Here is a 26,053-nt window from a genome sequence, read left to right as displayed (position 1 = left end):
AATTACATGTCTTGCTAGTGGTCCTAAAGTCATTCCGGGTCAGGTGGAAGACTAGAACCTAGGTCTTCCTGACTCCAAGGCAGGCTCACCATCAAGGTACATTCCCTCTCAATCAACACTCATTAAGAGAAAAAAGGTCCCTCCCCACTTTTTAAAAAACTTTGTGCAATATACTGTTTTCAGTAAAATGGCAATAATATCAGATGCCAACAGAGATGCATTTGTTATATACTAACAATCACCCTAGAAACAGCCGATCCAGATGAGAACTTTCATATGCCTTCTTGAGCCAGGTGTTGCTAGAAGATTGTTCTTATATAACGAAAAAGCAGACGTGGATGGTATTAGGCCTTTCATCACAGGACCTGGAGCTGAGCTAAGGGAGCTTTAAGGAAAAGACGATGGGTCCTTTGGAGAAGCAGGGCTGAGAAGATGGTTCATTCATTCATTCTCTCACTCCTCGATCCCTCCATGTACATCTACTATTAGGCGCCAAGTACTAGTGGGAAGTCTATTAAAAGAAACTAAGGGAGGAGAGGGAGAGTTTGGGGGAACAGGCTCACAGGAATGTCATCTCCTTTCCTGTTTCTATTCCCTCATCTGAGAACTCAACAGGTAGAGGAGGAAGAAGACAGTCCTGGGGGGGGCAGTTATAACAAATTAGTGTTTAAAACCTATAACAGACCAAAATCTCCTCCCCCTCCTCGATTTTCTCCTTCCTCCCCTCCCTGCCGACTCAGTTCTCAACCTCCCCCCAGCCCAGAGTACCAACTTCAGCTCCATCTCCTGAGATAAAGTGCTTAGTACCTCCAAAGTCTACCTTTCTTCTAAAATACAAATGAATCTTGCTTAATCCTGTTATATGCGCCCTAAGACCCTACAGGAAAAGTAAATTTCCTTCCTTAATTTTTATCTGGGAAATAGGCAGGACAATCCTTAATGCTTAAGAAAAGAGGTGAGAGGGAAGTTTAGCCAAAAAAGTATCCTTGGGGGGGTGTGTGGTTTACAGTGTCTTACCCTTAGCCCCATCTTGAAACCTGGTCCCTCCTCTTCATCTCTGATTCCCTGTCTCTACCTATTCTTCTCTCACCTTTTCTTTTCTCATCACCAGTTCCTCAGGCCATATACAACTCCCACCAGTGACTTGGAGATTAGAGAGTCTCAGTTCTAACTGATATTATCCTTCATAGTTAGGAGGATTCCAGGTGTGTTTCTGGCCTTCCAGATGGGACTCTGAGTCACTTATGTTACACATGACTGTCAGGTTTTAGAGTACTTACAATACAGTATCAGATACATTTTATGTTAATGCCATTTCTTCTAGTCACACTTGGAAACCCAAGCCACCATTTATAACAGTGTTCTTATGGGAAAACTCAACAGCATTTCAAACAACCAACTTAAATGTGAAATTTTGGTACATATCCAATCCAAATATTGGAGATTGTTTGAACTAAAGAAACACATTTTTTCAAAGTGCCTTTACTTTGGGAGCAGACTAAATGTATTTAAGTGTATGAACAAGTAACAAAAAATGGGTTAGGATGCAGCTCCCTTGAAACCTTGGCTCTGGGGGAAAAAAAAAGGCTTTTGCCACAGAAAGTGCTACACACAAGGCTATAATGCTGTGGCTTAGGCTGTTATTGCCATCTAAAAAAATCTAGAGCTTTTTCCAGAATTTTTTTCTGCTAAAAGTCACCAAATTTTATTCCATGAATTTAAGCAGCCTCAAACTTTTGTATAAAACGGCGTTCTTCCCTTGTTTATCCCAGTAATAGCACATGATATATCAGAGAGCTGTTTAATGATCTTTAATGAGCTTGTTTTAGAATTGTAGCTGAGAGCTGGAAATCATGCCAACACCAATATCATCCTGCTCAAGGGCGTGCCTTTTTGTGGTACAGATGAGCTGCAAATACACTTGCTATTATGTGTCAATATCAGAATTTGAAATGTGACTATGGAAATTTAATATAGATCAGATCTGTTCTACATAGTACTTCACGAGATAAAGATACTGTGTAATACTGGTCTCTCAGGAAGTAACTAAGGGTCCAGTGTAGTGTAAAAGAACACTGGACTTGGAAGTAGGAGGAGCCCTGGGTTGTCCTGGTTATATAGCTGTGAGACCTTCTGGTAAAATCACTTAATTTCTCTGACCCTCAGTTTCTTCATCTGTAAAATGGGCACAATGATGCCTCTTCTACCTGCCTTACAGTGTCGCTCTCTACATATTAAGAGTTTGAACCAAGTCTTCTGTTGGTAGTGGGTATTGAGTATTTTAGTTAATAATTACTGATATAGGTAAACAGTTAATTTTTATATTTACCACTTTTCTGGGGAAACTTTGTTAAGATTTTTTGATGGTTAAAAACAAGATACATTGATGATTGATTTTTGCAGCAGAGGCACTCCCTCTGCCAATGCAGACTGCAATCCTGGTTACAACTTAGTGGACAATTTAGCAGAGGGTCCCAAGGCTCAGTTGAGTAATGTGACTTGCCTGAGGTCACATAGCTAGTAAGTGTCAGAGGCAGGATTTGAACCCTGGTCTTTCCTCTTCCAAGTCCAGCACTCTATATGATACCTCCAGCATAAACATGAGTGTGTAATAAATGTCCTTGATATTATAGTAAAACATCTACTGTCCTCCAAGCATGCAAAAAGGCAGAAAAAGAGTCACCTTGTGTTCCGTTAGAAACTCAGACTGCTGGAAGTCTGAGAAAGCATAAAGATGGTAGACTGCTCAACAGAAAGGCACTGATGTTTAGTCTGCCATTCCCAGAAGGTTCAGGAGGTACCCATGCACATCATTTATGTTTAAATAAGTAGCAGTTATTTAGGCAAAGCAGGTTGGAAGATGGAAGGAAATGGAGAGGGGAGAGAGAAACACAAGGGGATAATAAGTCTGGTTAAAAGCTAACAACTTCCTAGTGCATATAAATGCTGACCCCATTAAGAAAACAGACACTTGCATTGTTAAGATCCCCAAACATGACTTGTTCATTTTCTAACCATGGCTCTCAACAATGCCATCCCAGCATTATGCTTATTAGGTTTTTTGTTTTACTTCTTACTCCCTTTTAGCCCTCTATCCTAACTGACCAAATGCCCCATGAATCTACAATGAGGACTTTTAACTCCTATAGTAGTAGGAAGAATGGATGGCAACATTTATACTATTCAGTGTTACTTTAAAATCTATAAGACTAAGGAGACACCTTCCACTGTCTAGGGAAAAAAAAAAATCACCTCTAATTATCCTTTTCTATGACTCATAGTACACCTCATGGAAGAATAAAGGAACCCCCAATAGCATGAATACAGAACTGCATTGCTGACTAAGTAAGTACAGAGCCAGCCTTAAGGATTAAAGGTCTCATCTATAATTACTACTATTCAAGAGATTAAAAACAAACAAATAAATCCCTAACAGTTCTGCTATTCATAGGACAGGGCTTTGGAAGTATCTAGTATTTCTTTATTTGATTTTCTTCATCTTATCCACCAGAAGGCAGCAGGGCAAGTCCCCTTCACAGGGAGACCCATCAAAATTCCTGCTTTCACCACAGACTAAAGATTTGTTCTTACTTAGGAGACTGAAAGCAAAGCTCCCAACTACCTACCTTCTTTAGCTGTTTCCTTCCTACTTTCTGGAAGAGCAATATGGGCTTTGGCTGGAGCCATAATTATTTTGCTATCCATCCAAGTGAAAGAGGCTTTAGATACCTGAAGATATTCTTGTCCTGCCCTGTCTGTTTTCAAAGAAACAACTGCCAAGGGACCAGCTCATAATATTGAACTACTAGAGTAGACTTTTCTTTACCTTTAGTAACTGGAGAATGACTTGTTTAAACTGAGGTAGGAAGCATAAAGAAGGGAAAAGCCTGACTAGGAGTTAAAAGCACTGGGTTTCAAATAAAGCTAATTTCAAGTACTACAAACACTTTCCTAAAGACTGCAAATAAGAATTCAATTCTATTTGCTGGGAAATGATCGTACATGGGTCATTATATAGGGATGCTAATTTTCCACCTCAAGTGAGCAAATTCCATTTGGAATGAAAAAACAAAACAAAACAAAAACAAAAACTCCAACAAAGCTTGTGTCCATTTGGATTTAAAAACTGGGTGAAATAGAGTTCTAAATAGTGTTCACTAATTTTCAAAGAACATGGTTACAATCCTTCATTCTGCCTTCTCTTCCATATATATATATATATATATATATATATATATATATATATATATATAGTCTTTTTCTTCCTCTTTATTGTTTTAATTATATCTCCCCATTCACTACTCAAATTAGCTTCATGTTCTGGCCACATACTTAAGTTGCTAGAGTTGCTCCAATCTAATCTGTGGCTTCCTACCCTCTTTTTCCTTTGTTTCCCTCTACTCCATCATGATTCTTTGAGAAAAAAGCCCAGAAAGGGGGTAAGAAGCAAGGGAATCTTCAATATTGAGGAGCTATGAGGTACTTTATTCCAGTCCCCAACAATGACTCCCACTTCTCCATGAGTCTAAGGAAGAAGGAACCAATCTTCTGGAGATTACAAATGATTATGAGACTGGGGCCATGCTCACAGCAAACGTAAAAGGGCTCTGCTAAGAGTAATAATTAGGTGGTGGGAACAAACACTTCTCTGAGAAAAGGCAAGATCCAGAAATCTATTCTGGAGCCCAGATATCTTTTTTTTTTTTTTGCCACAGACTGAGAGTGTGGAAAATAAGTACCCCAATCTACCAGGGCCTTTACTTCCTATTTATCATGTTATGAATTCTACTTAAATTCACTGAACATAACATAACAATGTTATAACAACATAACATCCCATCACCACCCCCTGACAAATAATGCTAACCTTAAAATAATGACTGCTTCTGAAATATATTTTTGCGTAGAACCTTGGACAGAACATGTTCAATTTTTGACTAATATTTTTGATTAATCATACTTTTTACTGAACACAATAAACTTTTTAGCTTATTCTTTTATAAGTTCCCAAACACTAAACCCTTATCTTACAACAATAAGCAGTAGTGAAGAGAAAAGTGATTTTTACCTGAGTTCTTTCTGTTGCTGTAGGCCACAACTGCCTACATAGAACCTTTTTGAGAATGTCCGGAAGAAGGCTGACAATTATTAACAGAATGATGCCCAGCCATGCAGGACCACTAGATAGCATCTGTATGAACACAAAGTACATCCTCTGATAACTGAGAAAAGGCCTATAGGACCAAGGAGAGAAGAAAAAAAAAAATGGAACACATGAGAAAGTACGTATTTATAGGGGAAAAAAGCTAACATATATACTTGTTTTTTAAATCCTCTATGAAGAGAATGTTTCTTCTATTGTAAAGAAGTGTAGATATGACTTTTACTTCTGAGTGAAATGTCGTGCTCTACATCCGTATCTCTCATATATGCCCCTTTTTCTCCTCCAACAGCTGCTAGACTGGTACAGGTCCTCATTGCCTCAGGCCTGGACTACTGCAATATCCTGCCGGTTGGTTCCCCTACTACCTTACATTTCTCCCCATTCTAGTCCATTCTCCATTTAGCTTTCACAGTAGAGGTCTGACTATGTCATCCTTTCCCTCCACCCCTAGTGAACACCAGAGGGTCCCTAGGATCTCCAGGAACAATTATAAAATTCTCTGTTTGGCTTTTAAATCCCTTCACAACCCTTGGCCCGTTCCTACCAGTGTCTTCACTCTAAGACTACTTCCACTTTATCCTGTACATGTCCTATACGTAGATTGTGGTTTGCATGCTGCCTCCCCTATTAGAATCAGAACTCCTGGTTCTTGCCTTTCTTTGTGTCTCCAGGATTTGGCACAGGGCCTAGCACACGAAGAATCACTTAACAAATGCTTACTGACTTTCTATTCCATCACGCTGGAAGTTCTAGTTAAGGAAATTCAAAAGTAGAGTTTACTGTTTAAAAGAATAAAAAAAACAAACAAAAAACAAAACAAAACAAAAAACAAACTTCTTTGGGAGGTGGGGGGAAGTCATGACTACAAATTACCAGTTAAAATAAGTTCATAATGAAAGATGGAATTTATAAAATATTTTAAGGGTTGTGTACTTTACAAATATTACTCCATCTTATCCTCACTACAACGCTGAGAGGTACATATTATTATTACCACCTTCATTTTACAGATGAGAAAAGAGAGGCAAACAGAGGTTAAGTGACATGCACAGGGTCATGCAACTAGTAAGTGTCAGAGACAGGATTTAAACTCAGGTCTTCTGGACTCCAAGTCCAACACTCTATTCATTGCACCATCTAGATGCCTCATTAATGATGAAAGGAAATAATGAATTTTGGAGAGAAAAGAAGAAAATATACTTTATGGCCACCTGAGAAAAGAAGGCAAAAATGGAGGTAGTAACGGCAAAAATGTCTCATTTCATTTATACACATTCTCCCTTCCCCAACTCCTGCCTCATGGATGAGAAGCAGACTATATGAACAAATTGCTAAATTTTTATTTGAAGGCAGGGGTAAATCAGAGGATTGTCTTCTTTCCTAGAGGGGCCTAAAATTGGAGGTGCAAGAGTCCACCAGTGTAGTTCAGTCTTGATTCCAGTACCAAGTTCCCCTATGGCAGCCTGAGCATTAAACATCACCTCTTGGTGAAGGCACAATCCCAAGAAAGGATCCCTACCCTGCCCACTGCTTCGGAGAGGTCACTAGTGCTCTCGGAGGGTTCTTTGGTCCTTATCAGGATCAATGGAACAGTATCAACTTCATCCTGTGTCTCCAGATCCCAGAAGGAGGGCTCAGAAACTATGAAGCTCGAATCTCTTTTGGCTCCAAGGGGTCCCCAATTGGATGGGTGACCGTTTGCTGATGAAAGGTTTAAACCCACCTCCCAGAGGTGTAGATTTTAAAATTCATTTGTAGGTTGCTCCAACAAACATTGATAAAAATGCCAAAAAATGTTTAGATGGAAAATCTAGTCAGGCAAAATGACTTCAAAAACCTTGGAGAGTATTATTGTGGGTTACAGGGATTTGTTTTTTCCAGGATACAGGACGAGATGGGAGCTCAACAACAATGAAATGACATTAAGTAACACACATGAGTTGTGATTGTTCCAGTCTATAAAGCTCTTTGGTGGGCAAAAGGCTTGATTTTAGTTTGGGGTAGCAACAGGATAACCAACCAGAAATGTCTAGCAGACAATTGGAAGTGCAGGAGTACAGATAAATAATAAAGACAATAATAAATAAAGGTAAAAGATCAAAGATAAATCAGGGCTGAAGATATAGACTGGGAAACTATACCAATACAAGTGAGAGTTGTGAGAATGCACAAGATCACTGAGGAAAAGCACAAAGAAAGGGAAAAAGACAAAAAAGAAGTAAATGAAGGAGACAGAGAAGGAGCAGAGAAGTACGACAATAATCCAGAAATCTCTCTAAATACTGAAATTAAAGAGGAAATGGATTCAATTTAGTAATGAAAGGATGGTCAGCAATGTCAAATGCTATAGAGAGGTTAAAGAGAAGGCCAACCGAGCAAAGGAGTCATTAAGACTCTTTTGAGAGAGAAAGTTCAATAGAAGGAAAAGTCAGGCTTTGAGGGGGTCAGTAGGTAATGAGGCAATGAGGAGTTAGCCTGAAAAAGGAGAAAAACTGAAAGGAAGCTTCAGGAGGCAGGAGGAGTTTTTGTCTGTCTTTCATTTATACTTTAAGCATAGAGGAGACCTGAACATGGATGAAGGCAGAGGGTTCAAAGCCAGTGAAGCAGAAGAGACTAAAGACATAACATTAAGATGGGACAACCGTGGGAACAAAATCCTGGTGGATGAGGAAGGAGATGGCATCAAGAAGACAGGTTAACTCTGAAAAAGAGGGAGGAACTTCTTAAGACAGAGTAAAAGGAGCAATACCAATACATTTTGACGTGAAAAATTGGACACGTGTGTAATTCTTCTTAGACAGTCTCAATCTGAATAAAGAAAAAAAAATCATTCTGGGAGAGTGCTGGAGGTGGGGACAAGAACCTGAGAAAGCAGAAAGGATTTATAGGAGTTTCTATGGAGAATTTCATTGTCAACAGGAGATGCATAAAAGGACTACTGAGAATCAGGATGGGCTCAGTTGGGATGAGATAGCAAGAATGTGACCTTGGTTGCCATATTTTTCTTTAGCCATGCTCCTTAGCCCTGAGGAGAAAATGAACAGTGGTGGTAACCCAACACTGGCAACTGGTGAGTATAGTCTAAGTAAGGTCAGTGAGGAGGAGTCCAGGACAGTGTTTCCCATTTAGCAGGAATCCATTATTTGTATTACAACATATAATAAAGGCATATAGCAAGTGAGAGGGAAAGGTTTTGGCAGAAGAATTTTAGAGTTCTGCAAGTGACTGAGAGGACTCTTGGCTACACTGCCGATTTGTATATTTTGTCCAGTGGCTAGTTTAAGAAGGACTTCTAAACCTAGTCAAACTCAGGATGTTTAATTAATTCTTCTCTACTTAACTAAGGGGAAAAAAATCTCCAATTTCGAAATATTAAAGTAAATGATGCACTGTTGATCTAAACCCAGGTAGGTAAGGGTTCCTATGTAAATTTCTTTAGAACTGTCTACAGATTCTTTTTTTTTTTAATTTTTTTTTATTTTTAACATGTGTTTTTAAAACTTTGGGTTACAAATTTTCTCCTTTCCTCCCTCCCCACCCACCCTCATTGAAAAGGCAAGCATCTCGATACAGGTTATAGACGTGTAGTCATGCAAAACATTTCCATAGTAGTCCTGTTGTGAAAAACTAAGTATATTTCCCTTCATCCTATCCTATCCCCATTTATTCTATTCTCTCTTTTGGCCCTGTCCCTCCTCAGAAGTGTTTGCTTTTGATTACCCCTCCCCCAATCTGCCCTCCCCTCTATCAACCCCCTGCTCTCTTGTCCCCTTCCCCTCTTAGTTTCCGGTAAGGTAAGATAGATTTCCATAACCCATTGTGTATGTTATTCCCTCCTTAAGCCAAATCCTATGAGAATAAGATTCACTCATTCCCTCTCACCTTCCCCCATTTTCCTTCCACTGTAAAAGCCTTTTCTTGTCTGTTTCATGTAAGATAATTTACCCCATTCTACTTCTCCCTTTCTCCTTCTTCCAGTATAATCCTCTCTCACCCCTTAATTTTATTTTCCAGATATCATCCCTTCATCTTCAACTCACCCTGTGCCCTCTATCTATCTATCTATACATACATATAATTTTTTCCCCTCCCACTACCCTAATACTGACAAAGGACTCATGAGTTACAAATATCATCTTCCCCTGCAGGAATGTAAACAGTTCAACCTTAATAAGTCTCTTATGATTTCTCTTTCCTGTTTACCTCTTCCATGTTTCACTTGAGTCTTGTATTTGAAAGTCAAATTTTATATTCAGCTCTGGTCTTTTCCTCAGGAATGCTTGAAAATCCCCTATTTCATTGAATGACCATTTTTTACCCTGAAGGATTATACTCAGTTTTGCTGGGTACTGTCTAGGGATTCTTAAGATAGATCTAAGGTTCCATGTTCCCAAGCTATGAAAGATCTCCCTAAGAAGAGATTTATAGAAAAAAGGGGTAAAGGGAGCTGGCAGAAGGAGAAGAATAGGTGGTAGGAACATACTACTGGGCCTATCATTGTACCTCAAATGCAAGAGATGATTTTTGGCCCAGGTCTATATCTTGACAGTGAAAGGAGGCTATTTGATACTTAAATATAAAATTTTTTTTTTTAAAGCCAAGTGCTTTTAAGGACCTCAAAAATGATTTGACTATATCCTTACCAGATAATTCCTCCCCAGAGTAGAGAAAAGACAATGTAGAAAATCAGAGATCCCCAAATAACAAAATGATTTATCCAAGTCCAGTAGTGTGTATCGAGGGCAAGCTAAAAGGGACAAAAAAAAAAAGAGTGATTGGTGTTGGTGCCATTAACCAGTGGCAAGCTAGAACAAGACAGTGAAGGAAACCTTAAAATTACTGAAGAAAGCTCGATGCATTTAGCTTTTTAGCTATGCCAGTTTTGGGCAACAAAAGAAACCTGTCTCACAGAGACAAGGAGTGCACCTGGGGTGAAAGGGAACTCCTTCTGGCATTTCTTACATTGGGTTTGGAGGATCTCTAGTTATGTAAGTATTTCTCAACCTAGAAGGTCTTAGGGAAATTGCAAAGGGCTCATGTTAACACAGTGCTCCAAGTACTGGAGCCAGGTCCCTCCAAGCACCAGTGTTGAGCTTTGTCGATGAGGCTTTTCTTTCGGTTTCAGTGACCCCACAGTGATCATATGATCAGTTAGTTTTCCAGAGCACTGGCAAACTTTGTGCTATCTAAGATTTCCTGAAAAGTTTTGTAAAAATCTTAATTCATGTAAATAAAATGTTTTAAAATATCAGAGTACTTGCTTTCTAAAAGAATCCTAATATGAATCCTTCTGTGAAGTGAGTGTGTCTTCACTTCCTAATGTATCTTTTGTATAAATTCAAATTTTTATACATTGGATTTAATTAAAGATGGTTAAATTATACCTCCTAAACTAGTTGGGCCCAAAGGAGGCAGCATATACTTTTTGGTAGGCTATGACCATAGCTGATCACTGGTTATAGGATTAGTTCATTCTGGAAGGAGGTTATGGATGAGGAAACCTGAAGCTAAGTGTATATACCTATGTATATTACTGATTATCAGACCAGCAGATAAAATATTAATATCGATGACCTTACCTTTAGTGTAACTGTAAATACCAACACAGTGAACACCATTGTTCCAAAGGTCCAGTTTCCAAATACCTGTTTGGCAGGAAAACATATCTCAAGTCATCTGTTGACCACATAGCAGCATCACTCTTCACACCAAAAAGCAACCCTTTGAATAGAACAAGCTTCACTGTCATCCTTGGGTATAAACACATCTATGCTCAAGTCAACAGCAACCCCAGGAATAATTTCTGATAATACCTGAGAAGACCTGGGATTTCACTGGGACAAGGAACTCCTGATGTCGACCCTCCTACCACCAATGCAGATGGATAACTCATCCATATCTTAAAGTCCTGGAAAACTGTTGATCTTCTATCCACAATTCCATGCTGATTCTTTTTGTAATTAATCACAGGAAGTGGCAATGATTATGTCCTGATGCAAAGGACTTTTTCTCTCTAACACTGCCCTAACCCCTATTTAAATTACTTGACTACTGTCTCCCAACCCACTCATTTTACCTATCTTGAACTCTTTTTTCCTTAAAAAAAATTTATTTAAATATTAAATTTTTATAAAATATGTAATTACATTAAATACATAAATTAACAAACATAATATAAATAATAAAATATATAATGATATAAATATTATAGATGTGTCAAAGTAGATATTTAAGAGCATCACACAGTACACTGTGTGTTGTTCAACTGTTTTCAGTTGTGTCTGACTCTGTGACCCCATTTGGGGTTGTCTTGGCAAATATACTGGAGTGGTTTGCCATTTCCTTCTCCAGCTCATTTTACAGATGAGGAACTGAAAAAAAAAACAGGATTAAGTGACTTGCCCAGGGTCACCCAGTCAAGTAAGTGTCTGAGGTCACATTTGAACTCAGCTCCTCGGGACTCCAAGGTCAGCACTGTATCTACTGCACCACCTAGCTGCCCCTCTACACTGTACACTATAATAAATGTTAAAATGTCAGTAATACTGAAAATAATACATATAGATCAGCAAAAGATTTTTAAATAATAATAAATTTTTAAATTTAAATTAAATTTAAATTAAAATAATTTTAAATAATAAAATTATATGCTTTAGTAGATTCCAAACTAGGAATTTTTTTGGTATTTGGTAGCAACAGGCACGTCTGGTTACCTAAATAAACCTTGCTTTGCGGTCATGTTGAAGGGCTCATGTCTTACTCTTCAAAAGCCTCTGACCTATGTGTATTAATCTGACTGCCAATTGTTTTTAGGGACTTGGATCCTCGATCACTTTCAGTAAGAACAACAGGCATTTCCAAGATAAGTAACGTTAACAGGAGGAGGTGATAACAGTTCTGAAATATGATGAGTCAAAAGGATGAGAAAGGAAAGCAGGCCAGTTAGGAAGGGGCTGCGCGTGGTGGGAAGAGGCCCCTGAAGCACTCAGTTTGAATGCAGACTCCTAGAACTTAGGCCTCTCCACATTGAAACTGAGGAGACAGACTTCTGGGAGGCAAAAGAAGTCTGGCCACAAGGACAGAGCAAAAGACAGGCAGGGAGTACAGTGGCTCTGAGTCTCTCCTATTTCAGAGGCTTCTGAATTATGACATGAAAAGCTGAGACTGGTCAAAGTGAGGGTGAATTATAACCCATGAAAACCATACACTTGTGAATTATACAAAGTCAACCACCTATCGATGAGGAATCAGCTTTTGCTTAAGAATACCTAGCCAAGTACGGTCTCTATCAAAAAGGACTAACTTCAATGGAGAGATAACGAAGATAAAAAAGAATGAATCAGTCACAGAGTCAGAACCATGTTCTTCTCTAATTTCTAATTCTGGGAAGAACTGTTTCTTAAGGCACGTTTCCAGTACTCACTTCTCAAGGAACTATGTTGGCTGTAACCTTCTTGGAAAAGTATTTCTGCTATCATCATATTCTCTTACATTCTACCTCGAAATTATGATTGTCCCCAGAACTGGGACTCTTCCTTTTTTGACTAGAACAACGGACCAATATATTAATTTAAACCCATGTACTGGCACAAAAAAAGTACTTCAAAAATTTTATGAACCTTTGAAGTAAACAACAGTACATAAAACTAAGTACATATCTTGGGAACAAATATAGTAGGTTAAAAATGCGTTCTCTATATTGTAAAAAAGAAAAAAAAGCTAGAAACATAGTATGCATAATATAGCTAATATAATAATGCTTTCTACTATTACGTGATTTAGTTCCTTAGTCTAACGCACTCCCAAAACATCTCTTTGAAGAAGGGAGGACTGATTAAGGTAGCATTCCTCGATGAAGGATCATTCCTATGGCATCACACCCGGGGCCACTTTGCCCCTTTGGGCTTTAGCTTCCCCATATCTAAAATGAGGAAATTGGGCATCATGATCTCTCATGAAAACCTATGATCCAGTTTCACAGATGGAGGCCCAGGGAGATCATGCAGAGCCTTAGTTGAGTTTCTGAACCTGCTTTCACTATGTGCTTAAACTAATTTTTCCAAGTCTTTTCAATAAAATAAAATGACCTATGTGGACATGTATTAACTTCCTTAGATCACTAGGGAATCACTACCTGTAGGGATCAGCCAGTCGCTTAGTGGGTGCCTGCTGTGTGCTGTGTACTGTGCCAAGAACTGAGGAGGATATAAATTAGATAAGATTTGGCTCCTACCCTCATGGAGCTTACAGTCTGGTTGGGAAGCCAAAGAACAATGACACAAGTGTTAAAAATACGAGAGCTATACAATCAAAAAGAAAGATAACTATGCGCTGCAATGGCAGCCGGTGCAAGCTTCATGGAAAAGAAGGGAGCTGAGCTGGGACTTTAAGTCTGTATAAGATCTGGAAACAAAGAAGAGGACATCACAGGGCAGGGGAACAGCATAAAAGGCTGCAGAAAGTGAAACACTTTAGAGGGGCCAATGAATAGACTTGTTTGGCTAAAATGAAAAGTTCATTAAGAGAAAAATAGCAGGGGATGAGGTTGGAAGGGTCGTTTTTGATCATACTCTGTAAGACCTTGAATATCAAGTTAACGAAATGGACTTGATATCGGCTTGGAAGTTTTTTTAACAAGGGGATTGTATTATCAAGGTGGTGTTTTGTGCAGTGTCATGCATGATGTACTGGAGGTAGAAATGAGGAGAGGCAGAAGTGTAATTTAGAAGTTATTCCAACAGTCCAGATATGTGGCAATAAGGATATGAATTAGCTTTGGGTTAACATCCCCGGGCCTCAGTTTTCTCATTTATGAAGAGGTTGAACTGGACCATCTCTAAGGTCTCTTCTGGCTCTGACATTCTATTAGTCTATGATTACTAGTAGGAACTTAATGCATATCTGTTGAAGACATGAAAAAAGAGTAGTACCTACTCAAAATGATTTTCTTCTTTGTTAAAAGTAGGCTCAATGAATCTATCTTCCAGCCTAGGTTTTTAATCCTTCATTCTCCTCAGATTAAAGAGGTACACAATGCTAAAATTTGTCCACATCTGTGAATTATTCCTATATTAAAGGCTGTTTCCCATAGTAACCATTTAACTATAAGACAATAACATTGGTATTTATTATAACAAAATATGTTTTATTAAAGTCAACAAGCTAGAAAACTAAAAGGGTTAAATGAGAATAAAACATGGATTTTAGTTTATTTTAATTTCTTTATTTGGGGATAGGAGGGAGCTACTCCTGACTTATACACTTTTCTATTTATTAGCTCTGTCTTCTAACAGGAGTAAGAAGCAGTAGAAGAAAAGAGATATAGTTCTAATTAAGGCCTGGGGAGATACATTTGGACCTTCCCTTTGGCTGCTATTAAGACTAGGGATTAGGAGCTTTTCAGAGGTGGCACAGAGATCTGCATTTTCACTCTCTTGACAACAGGGTTTTGTCTGGTTTAACAAGAGACAGTTAACCATGGGACAACAGGCATCCTCCCTCACAGTAAAAATAAAATGATCAGATGAAGAATCAAGAAAAAAGGGAGGTGGCAGAGTGGATTGGCCCTATCCATTTAAAAGAAAATCTGCCTTTTCCTATCCAGGGAAGGACCACACCTTTGGCCATCATCACCTAACACCTCAGCTCAGTGCTAAGACCATGAATGGTATTCACTGGCAATATTCTCAAACTATAAGCCAAAGACCTCAGGGATATCAAGTTGCTGCTATTACAAAGGGACCTCGATTCCATCTACTTATCAGGCTGTGTTAGTTTAGGTTTTTGTACTATTTCCTTTAGTATGGAGATGGGGAGAGAAGGAGCATAAATGATGAGGGCTCATGTCTTCCTCTGATACTTTTTTCTTTCAAAGTGTTTTTCCACAGAAAAGGAAAAAAAAATGTCCAAGTGGAATCAACTTTTTGTAATGAATCTCATGTTTCTTATAATCTTAGGTCCCAAAGAATACTTACTGGACACAATTTTCAACTTGTTTTAATACATCTCATTGGCACCATCTATATATTTAATTAACTTTACCATCTCACCTAAACTATTAATGGAGATGTTAAAATAAACTGAGGTCTAGTACCAATCATCATTGGTACGCCGGAGATTTCTCCAACTTACTGTATTCTGTATTAGCCAATTTTATTGGGGGAACCTTTTAGCAAGTTTCAATTCTTGTCCAGGTTTTCAAGCCCAAACTAATTTAAATTTCATTTATAAGTGAAATTCCATGAGGCAATGATTTATCAGTTTTCTCAGAAATGGTTCCTTTAGGAGCATTTCTTATATTCCTTTCACTTACTCTTTCAGTGCTTTTACTAAGAAAGTGATTAAGTTTGTCTTGCAGAATTTTTTCTGCGCCCACACAATTCCATTTTGTTCTTGATGTTTACAGATGTCTACGATTAACACATTCCAAATTTGTAAGTATTCTGTGAGGAATACTGTACTGCTGAACTAATAATGATAAAAACGGATTACAGCTCCTGCAAGTGAGCTGTGCAATATCTTGCAATATCAATAAATGGAACTACTATGAGAAATGTTTAGGGCCAAGGACAACCCCCTCCCCCCCCAAAAAAGCTCCAATCATGATTTTGTTTTTTTAATGCACCATTCTTTAAAGATGCTAGATCAACATTCTCAGGGACAAACGCCTTTCAAAAACTATTCCCCACCAATGACAAAAGACAGAATAGGAACTTCAAAGACCGTGGTGGCAGGGGACCTTCTGATTCTAATGGGAACATTGCTAGAGGGTTCATTAGTCTTCTGGATCAGCCTTCTAACAAAGCATCATCACATATGCTTTGGGCTGTGCCTGAGAGCTTTAGTGAAATTACCTGCTTAAACTTCTATCACTATTCAGCTAACATTTAGCAACAGCTCCAGGTCTCAAGTGACCAAACTAAATAGAAGTTGGTCATCCAGAAAAAAAACCTATCTACTCTATCTGTCTTCCATTTTGAAATCTTTAGCTTTGCTGGATCCTATCATAGCATATAGGGTTTTACACCTTCAACACACAACTAAGAATAGGTACTTCACATCCAGCAACGTATTATTGGCCATATGGTTTCGCCTGACCATCAGCCTCATAAATGGGAAATTCATATCTACTTTTTTAAAAAATGTTTTTCTAAAATAGAGGGTAAATCCATTTGCATTTTACAAAATAATCACTTCCCATCCATAGGAACTTTACCCTTCAACATCAGTTGGAAATCCTTTGGAAATTTCAGTTTTTAGGTTGTGGTATCTCAGCTCTTTGAGTTGCATGCAAGTCACTTACTTACAGCTTGACCCATAAGCAAGCTCTGAAGCAGCTACATAAAAGCACTAAAGACAGCTCCATCGAAAACTACATGGTTGGTCTGAATCTAATAAGGCCAGGTGGCATTTGGGGATTGTAGCAACTGTTAAACCATAGACACGGACCAAGACAAATGAGAAATTACAGAAATAGAGAGATCAGAAGAGCAAGCAGAAAAAGATCTGGATAATTCAACAGATCATTTCAGTGCAACTGATTTGAGTCCCATGGAAAGACAACAGAGCTTCTAGTCACATGGATGAAAACAGGATTAAACGAGATCTAGGAGACAAGTCACAGGCATTAAGACATCTGGATCTCAATCTAATAGACTCTAATAAGGTAAATAGCTATATGAGTGGAAGAGGAAGAACCACAGGGGTACAAAACTTACCAAAGAACTGGTAGCGGAGGAGAAAGGACAGTGTAAATGGAGTTGGGAGAACCTCATCTATGAAATGAGGAGAGTGGACCTTGGAGGCGGCCCTTCAACTGAGTCAAAGTTTTACAGAACAATTTCTTTTATCAATGGGATTTGTTCTATGAAGTTTGGATTCAGTCAAATGGCCGCACCTGAGGACCTAGAGGGTCACATGTGACCTCAAGGCCATAGGTTCCCCTCCCTGGGAGGAGACCTTCCAGCTCTAATTCATGATCTCATGACTTGGGTTCACTCTTAGGGGTGGGGATGAAGTAGACTGTAGGAAGGGGATGGAAGAAAGTAATTTTTCTTTATCCGTTACTGACTTGTCTATTTGGAGGGATTACTTAATATTTAGGGAAGCCAAGAAGAGCCACTTTGAAGACTCTCACTTGCTGCCTCAACACTCTCTTAGGCAGTCTGAGCACATAACATTCACAAATGAGTTTCCCAGTGAGGTTCTATCGAATATTATTAGTCATATCTACATGTATTTATCTTTTTATTAAAGCCAAGAGAAATTTAGACATCTAAAGCAAACAGACAAACAGACAAACAAAAAAACCCTCAAACACTTGGCTCAGCTGAGCTCAGGGAAACAAGAAAAAGCATTAACCATTAAAAGATGGTCAAATGTACACATAGATACTCTTGATCTTCTATTAAGACAACTTTATTCCTAAAAGCAACTGGAAAGAAAGCAGCAGCTAGGAATATTTCAACTAGTAAAGCACACTGAAAAAGTCACATTTGAAAATATTTACGAGAAATATTTTATTTGTGATGTGGTCCAAGAACACAGAGAAAGGGACAAAACCACAATCCTCTTACCATGTGTGTGCTGGTAGTCATTATCTGAGGGTAGGAAGAGAAGCAAGTAGCAAAAAGGGGAAAAAAAGCAAGATAAAAATAAAACAACCCCCCAGAAAATGTGTCAACAACTAGAATGAAGAATGTATATAAAAAACAAATCCATTAACTGTATAGAAAATATTATTAAAATAATGTCACATGGAAAAATGAAATATACTAAATACGAAATAACACTCAACTAACAACAAAGCACACTAACAACTTACCTGAGACAGAGGGTAAACAGCTAATGATGAAATGTTAGTTACAGAAAGAACAAATCGGATAAACTACTTCTCCACAATCAAAACACTGCTATACACAGGACTCCATTCATTTATCAACTTAACATAAGATATTTCGCTTTTTATTGCAGCATCTCCACTAAAGACACAAAACCATTTCCAGCATCATTCTATTATGCAAAAACCCAATGGAAGTCTTCCCAAGCAACCCCGAAATACTATACTGATAAAAATGATCATTCAGGATTGCAAAGTTCTTTTCCTCTAAAACCAACATCAATCAAGTAAAATACTCACATGTCCATTGATGGTCATTGCCGTATTTTCAAGCATCAAATAAGCACCAAAGAAAAATACCAGAGCATCAAATACACCCAAGAATGTCCAATAAATGAATACTCGCCAGCGAAGTAGAGCATTCTTGGCAATATCCCTACACAAAACAAAATTTAAGAAGATTGTTTTTTAACCCAAGGTTGGCAGACATCCTTCCCATTCCCCACTCTCCATCTTAAAATACTGGTGTTGAGGAATATGATTAGCTCTTCCCTCACTAGATCATTGATTTTATCAGGGTGAGGAACTACTCAGTAGAAATTCTTTCTACTGATGTGGATCAGCAATTTGTCTGTAGCACAAAAGCTTAAAGAGAGTGTCTGGAATACGGAGAATTTCAGTGACTTGTATATGGTCACAGAGGTAATTATGTGTCAGAGGCAGGACTCAATCAGGCCTTTCCATCTTCAGGAAGGTCTTTCATTCACTAGGCCATGCAGTAATTTATTAACTTTCTAGCTCTCTTTGAGGAGTCACACCTGGATATTCAGTGTATCCAAATGTCTGTAACAGCTAAACGCCTTATCCTAGGATTCTAATGAATATGCTAAAGAAAAGTCTCCCTGTCTGGAATCCCCTCTCCCAATGAGCTCCAACCAGCAGAGCCCATTCAGATTCTACCTCCTCAATGTATTATCTTCCTAGTAACTCCATAACAATCACAAAACAACTCACATTTATATAGCACTTCAAGGTTTACAAATCATTTTGCCCACAACAAGGAGGAGGTAATTAGTACCAATATTATTTTTTCCCATTTTACAGATGAGAACACTGAAGCTTGTGTGACTTGTCTAAGGCCAAATGGCTACTTAGTATGAGGTGGCCTGACTGAGGTTTGAACTCACATCTTCTGACTCCTAAGCCATGGCTCCACTACACAATGTTGCCTTATGTTGTACATTGATACTGTTAATTTGCTGCCTGAGTGGCTGATCAAGCTCTTTCGCTTTCCAACAAATACTATTCTCAAAAAGTCACGAAAAGAGAATATTTAAATATTTCTTCTCTATATGCCTATATATGTGCACAATGTGTGTGTATACACACACACACGTGCATGTACATAAATGTTATAATCAGATATATGTGATTATCTATACACACACCCACACATAAATGCAAATCTACTCACAAACATAATTTTATTTCTTCCCATCTTTATGCATTAAGCCAGTCAATGTGCACTAACCCAACAATAAAACTCATTGGAGATTTCTGGCCTTTTTTCTCCCTAATCTGAGTCTTCATTTCTGTGGTTCATTATCCCAGGATACTCTTTGATTATATACAAGTTATTATTGGAAGAAGAAACACAGCAGTCAGTAGATTCCTATAATCCATCACAGAATTAAAGCAAGGAATCACATTTGTCAAAAGTCCCAATGGAAACATAAGATAGGCCAATTTTCCCTTGACCTGGAATTAAGAGAAGCAGCATGACAAGGTGGATAAAGAGTTTGGCCACTGAGTCAAACTGGGTTCACGTTCCACCTGATGTATCCACTGGCTATGTGTTTCTGGGCAAGTCACTTCTCTTAGTGCCTTGGCCCACCAGGTAATTCTCCTGGATTCTAAGTCACAGAGCAGGCTCTGATCAGCACTGGCCAAGGGAGTTGTCTTTGAGAGTGCCCCATACCAATGAAATCAAAGGCCTAGTTCTGTTAAAAAAAAAAAAAAAAAAAAAGAAGAAGAAGAAAGAAGGACTCCCTTTAGCATAAAGGGGTCAAGTGAGGTAAGGTTCACTAAAAGACAAACAATTCTCTTTCCCCTCTGAAATAATACACCTTTTGTTTTCTTTTTAAGGGAAATGTAGGCAGGAAATCTATAAGATAAAATGCTTTGAAGTAGCACATTACTCTGCCGACTTTAAACGGCTATATTAACATCAACTACTGTTGCTCTTCTTGTTTCAGAGTTATAACTTCACCAGAAAACATAGGACACAAAATGACTTAATAATATGCATGATGAATGGAGCACAAACCACGTGCACATAATAAAGGTACGTTATTTAACTTGGGTGATTTCCCACTTAGGAATCTTTGCTAGCAGCAGATGCTCTCAACAAGTCATTTTACTAAGCCGTTATCTCAGCGGTGTTACCTGTACAGTGAAGGGTCTCTCTTGAGCATATCGCTGCTGACATGCTGCTCCATCAGACTGTACATGAGGATGGGAAGGGAAGTGAAGCTGATATTGTACAGCGTTAGATACGCAGTATCATATAAAGGCTGAAGAAAAAAAGAATCGTTTTTCTTTTTAAAGCAACACATACACCTTTGCATTAAAAAAAATAATCAAAACATACATCTACTGTAACTGGGAATGGTTTAATTCTACAAAGAACCACACATGCTACGGCTTACAACCGCACTAAGACTGGAGGGATATCCTGCATAAGGAAGACTAATCAAGGCCTTCCTCTAAACTTTTATGTAGTTAGGATTAAAATTATACCTGATAATGCCAATAGCTGAAGAGTCCCTATGAAAAGGAAGGCTGTCCTCACCCTATAATCTCAGGACAACCATTTCACCTTAGCACATACAGAGACCAAATACCAATAACCACCAAAATATTCACCATTAAAATTGCTCCCAACAATGTGGATTGGTGAAGAGTTTCTATAAAAAGGGAAGGGTTCCCAATAACGCTTACGGGGATGTCCTCACCCTATCAACCCAGGATGACCTGTCTCGCTATTGGATATGCTAACAAAACTCACCAAAAAGGGCAGAGCAAAGGGATTTGGACTGAAGGGACACTGGAGTGGATTTTGACTCTTGGAATCAGAAGGCACTCTACTCCTAAGCTACTCCATCAAACTAAAGTGGGGAGGCTACCCCGTTTCCTGTTTACCCAGGCCCAGCAGAGAATTAATCCCTTTGTCACTGCTGTGACTGCACAGAAAGCAAGCACGATATTAGTGTTAGAATATTTAGAATACTTTGAGATGGTTTAGAGAGCTAAAATTCAATGAGAGACCCACCAAAGTGAAATGCTATCTTGGTTCTGCCAAATGTTCCTCTACCCCAGGTCTGCCATAGGGATAAGGAAAGACACACACAATTCAGAGGGTGATCACATTGGAGGAAACCCTCTCTTTTCCATCAATCCTTCTCCATCTCCTTCCTCACTTTTCTGTAAAGGTCACCTGTTGCATGCGAATGACAACCTACCCTCATTCTCTCAATATGTTGGGAAAAAAGAATCAGGCTAGGCAAAGTCCTTATCTAGATTTTGGGACTCACCTGTTGTGAAAATCCACAGAAGAACTGGTATAAAAACTGAGGGAAAATGAAGCAGACATTCTGAAAGAGAAATGAAAAATGTTTATCAGTCAAAGCACACATTTCATATGGTTCTCCTCCTTGTAAAGGTTGTTTTAGTGGCTTGGGTAATACCTCATTATTTGAAGGAGGGTGAAGGGAGGCTCTGAAATAGACTTGGGCCCACAGGGTACCAAGTAACAGGTTTTAAAAATTAATTTTTTATTTTATTTCTTTGGCATCTGATAAATACATAATAATGCCCTGGCTTTCTGGAAACAAAAATGTTAAAGAGGAATTTACCAGATTTGCTACCTAGGTAGCTAGGTGCCAAAGTGGATATTGTGCTAGACCTGAAGTCAGGAAGACCTGAGTTCAGACACTTCCTAGCTTTGTGACCCTGGGCAAGACAGTTAATCTATTTTTGCCTCAGTTGCTCATCTGTAAAATAGAGATAATAGCATCTATATCTCAGGGTTGTTTTGAGGAAAAAATGAGAGAATACATTTAAAATGCTTTTCAAACTTCAAAGCATTTATAATACGATTATTATTAAAGAGAAATGGGATGTTGATGTAGGAAGAAGGATGATGACATTTCCCATCATGCTGTACTCCTCTGCACTTCTCCATCATGCTTTTAGGAAGTTCTTCATTCTGGAAGATCCCTTCAACTCACACTCTCCCTTTGGAAGCATCCCCTACCCTGAGGCCCATTCTCTGACTGGAGGGAAGGTGGAGGGGACACTGGACAGAACCAGCACTTAGGTTAGCTGTCCTTCATTTTTGACCAGACTGTAGTCCTCTGGTCAGCACCCTGTCCTTGCCAGCTTCCTTTTATGTGTCATGCTAGTTATTAGCAAGTCAGTGCCTTGAGAGCAAGGACTTTTTTTTTGCCTCCAGTTGTATTTCCAGAACTTAGCATGGTGTCTGGCACAGAGAGTGTGTGCTTAATAAATGTTTACCACGGTAAAAAACTGTAAAGTTTGGGGATGCCCATTAACTGGGGAATGGCTGAACAAGTTGTGGTATATGATTGTAATGGAATATTATTGTGCTATAAGAAATGATGAGTGGGATAATTTCAGAAAAACTTTGAAAGACACAAATGAACTGATGCAAAGTAAAATCAGCAGAACCAGGAGAACATTGTAAACAGTAACATCAATATTGTAAGGATGATCAAGTGTGAAAAACTTAGCTACTCTGACCAATACAATAATCCAATACAATTCCCAAGAATCCATGATGAAAAATACTATCCACCTCTGGAGAGAGAACTGATGATGTCTGAGTGCAGATTGAATCATACTTTTTTAACTTTATTTTTCTTGGGGTATTTTTGGGTGTGTTTTCTTTTGCAACATGTCTAATGTGGAAATACGTTTTGCATGACTTCACATGGATAAATGGTATCATACTGCTTGCCTTTTCAAGGGATGAGGAAGAAGGTGTGAGAAAATTTGAAACTCAAAATTTAAAAAATGAATGCTAAATTTTTCTATATGTAATTGGGAAATATTTAATGAAATAGATAAAAAATATGTGTAAAGATGTTTACCAGCTGACTGCACAAAAAAAATTTGGCTGACATTTATAGTTATACAGCACTGACGTCATTCATTTGACCAACATGCATTAAATGCCTATGTGCAAGGCACTGAACTAGGCTCTGGAGATATAAGGATACAAAATTCCAAAGGTGGGATAGTGTTTACTAGAGGAGTAAGATATATGCAAATATATAAAATACAAGTTGGAATGAAAAAGAGTATATAGGAAAGGTTCAAGGGAGAGGCATGAAAGCTTTGGGAAGGAAGAATGTTTTCTGCCTAGGAAGTGCATGGAAGAGGGTCTCAAGAAACACAGCCTCCTGAAAGGAGGCAGCATCTGAGTTGGGCCTGCACGTAAGAAAAATATTTCAACAGGTAGAGATGTAGAGGAAGTCCATTTCATATATGAAGCAAGGCATGCATAAATACAAGGAGTGAGGTTGGATGTAATGAGATCAGGAAATGGTTAATAATCTAGTGTGGCTTAGATAGGAAGAGGAGCAGTATGAAATAAGACTGGAAAGTTGGGTTGAAGCTAGACAGCAAGAGCCTTGAATGCCAATTCAATTAAATCCAGCACACATTTATTAAGTACTTACTCTGCATAAGGCCCTGAAACACAAAGACAATAATGAACAACAGTCCAAAGGAACTTCTGTTGTACTGGATATAAAGAATAAACTGATGAATACAGAAGGATTTAAGGAAGAAGAGAACCTTAACAATAGAACTAGAGAAAGTTTCTGGTGGGAGGTACCACCTAAACCAGAATGGTTGTGTTTTATCCCTCAGGCAATAGGAAATCACTGGAAGACTATGAGTAGGTGAGGAGAGGATGAGCTGAGTTGCCCAACGGGAACTGGCCAGCGAGGTCCAGTAGTGCAGCTCTGACTGGTCACCAGCCTCCCTTTCTCCTCCAGATCCATCTAGGTCCAGGGGCCAGATATAGATCAGGACAACTGGAGATGGCCCAGGATGCAGGGGGAGACCTTGGCTTTTTTAAGCTAAGGTCTTTTCAAGTCCTCACTTTGAGTATGGCAACGTCCACTCAGTGAATAGGCCTCTTTAAGAAGTGAGCCAAAGGATGGTTCATTTAATTAAAAATCAAACTGGGAGGGGAAGACCCTCAGGGTTGCTAGTCAAAACAGAAACAGTTTACTATACATTCACTGTAAGCCAGGAGGGCCCAAAAAATAATCATTAAGTGATGCTTGGGCAGGGCAGGGACCTATTGTTGTCCAATCAGTGAGATCCAGAGTGAACTGGGTTTAAGGCTTAGTCCCAGATGGCTCTGGAGGAGAAAGTGAGGCTGGTGACTTTGCACAGCCCTCCATCACTCAAATCAAATTCAATCGCAAGTCATGCCGTCATCTCACTTATGTCACAGCCCTCTTTGAGAATGAAGGACAAACCACACAATGAGCAGGTGAATGACATCATCTATCTGGAGCTTCAGGAAGACTGTTTTAGCAAAGATGTAAATGATAGACTGGCAAGAGGATGGATCTTCACAATAACTTGTGAAAAAGGTAGTGGAAATATTATCACCTCTCCTTCACAGATAAGGAAACTGAGTCTCAGAGAGGTTAAGGGACTTGCCTATCGTCACACAGACAGTGACAGATTGTAAAGCCTGGCTGGTCTTCTGACTCTAAATTTAATATTCTTTTCGACTCTATCACACTGTATTAAAATACATAATGGGAAGGAGTAGGAGAACTGGAAGAAAAAAAGAATTATTTCAAACATTCAACCCTCCCCCCCAATATTATACCACTTACAGATTGGTAGGTTGATTAGAGAACGATAAGAATTTTCCTATTTTTCCATTAACACAGGGAGAATTTGATGGATTTCTTCCTTGGTGAAAAGAAGATTATTCCAAGAGATGCTTCATTATCTCTTTCCCATTGTCTCATCTATTTTTAGATAGTCTGTTCCTATGGCTTCAAGCCATTTCAACAACTGTGCCACTTCATACATGTCACATTCAACGGAAACAGAGATAACAGCAGGGAAACTTCCCTCACCTTATAAAAGAAGTATTGCACAAGTTCGGATATCCTAATGTAATAAAAATGTCCGTGGACAAGGATCATCTTCTTTAAGTGCTTAAATTTCGGTATTGCATAGTCACTGTTCCTGGCTGCTTGACGACCTTCTTTTCCAATGACACCTAAAAGATAACAATTTGTTGGGATATATTTAGCAAATACACTCAACTCTACAAATATGGAAGAAGGATTAATATTGGGTGAGAACTATTAAATATCTCTCTCAAATGTTCATATATTAAATGGCACATGCTTTTGCAAATACTTGGATACAGAGATGAATCTTTGAGTTCCCTGATATAGGAACTCCTTTCATTGATGCAGATTTTTAATTCCTTAATGCCTTCTCATCCATAAATTCTTCAGAGAGGAACTGTCTGCTTCTGGTTTCAAAATAGACCATTTACATTCTTTAGTACTACCTTTGTCTTAATTCATCTCCTTCATCAGGATGAGAGTTATCCAAGTATGTGGACAAAAAAGGTGAAGGGGCAAAAGGCTTACCTATGCCCACGTGTGCTTCTAGAATCATGCTGACATCATTTGCGCCATCCCCGATGGCTAGAGTAATAGGGTGCTCCTTGGAAAGTTTAATCAATTTAACAATCTGGAAAAATAGAAAACAAATGCAGAATCACTCTTTTCTGTCACATATGCTCCTCTAAGTGCATCCAGTGACTACCCAACAGCAACCTGGATGGGTCAGAGTACTTTTTTTAAAAAAAGATTTGGACCCACTTATAATGGTGGTTATTCAATGACGACAGATAAAAATAACCTGTCTTGTGGTAATTGAATACATGATGCATTTTGCCCATGAGGAATAAAGCTACC

General features: G+C 38.6%; 1 protein-coding gene across 8 annotated transcripts in view; it reads right to left on the bottom strand.

Annotated features, from left to right (window-relative positions):
* LOC114046188 (probable phospholipid-transporting ATPase IH) overlaps positions 1-26,053 on the bottom strand; it is a 222,872-nt gene that overhangs the window by 8,990 nt on the left and 187,829 nt on the right. For 5 of the 8 annotated variants that reach the window (XR_003569471.1, XM_027866417.1, XM_027866418.1 and 2 more), the window contains 8 exons: positions 25,724-25,826; positions 25,196-25,341; positions 21,596-21,655; positions 20,448-20,575; positions 18,303-18,438; positions 10,744-10,809; positions 9,808-9,911; positions 5,069-5,234 (listed from right to left, as the gene is read on the bottom strand). Coding sequence is in view for 7 of the 8 variants with exons in the window: in XM_027866417.1 (XP_027722218.1) it covers positions 5,069-5,234; positions 9,808-9,911; positions 10,744-10,809; positions 18,303-18,438; positions 20,448-20,575; positions 21,596-21,655; positions 25,196-25,341; positions 25,724-25,826 (909 nt within the window). In the remaining variant the exon portion in view is untranslated. Of the gene's footprint in view, positions 1-2,683; positions 2,773-5,068; positions 5,235-9,807; positions 9,912-10,743; positions 10,810-18,302; positions 18,439-20,447; positions 20,576-21,595; positions 21,656-25,195; positions 25,342-25,723; positions 25,827-26,053 lie in introns of all 8 variants that reach the window. The other 3 variants (XM_027866420.1, XM_027866423.1, XM_027866421.1) reach the window with 1 other exon arrangement.

The sequence above is a fragment of the Vombatus ursinus genome, unplaced genomic scaffold (genome assembly GCF_900497805.2).
Source record: "Vombatus ursinus unplaced genomic scaffold, bare-nosed wombat genome assembly UNPS02014781.1, whole genome shotgun sequence".
NCBI classification, from domain to species: Eukaryota; Metazoa; Chordata; class Mammalia; order Diprotodontia; family Vombatidae; genus Vombatus; species Vombatus ursinus.
The sequence above is the reverse complement of the archived record's forward strand: the minus strand, read 5'-3'. Positions and strand labels throughout refer to the sequence as shown.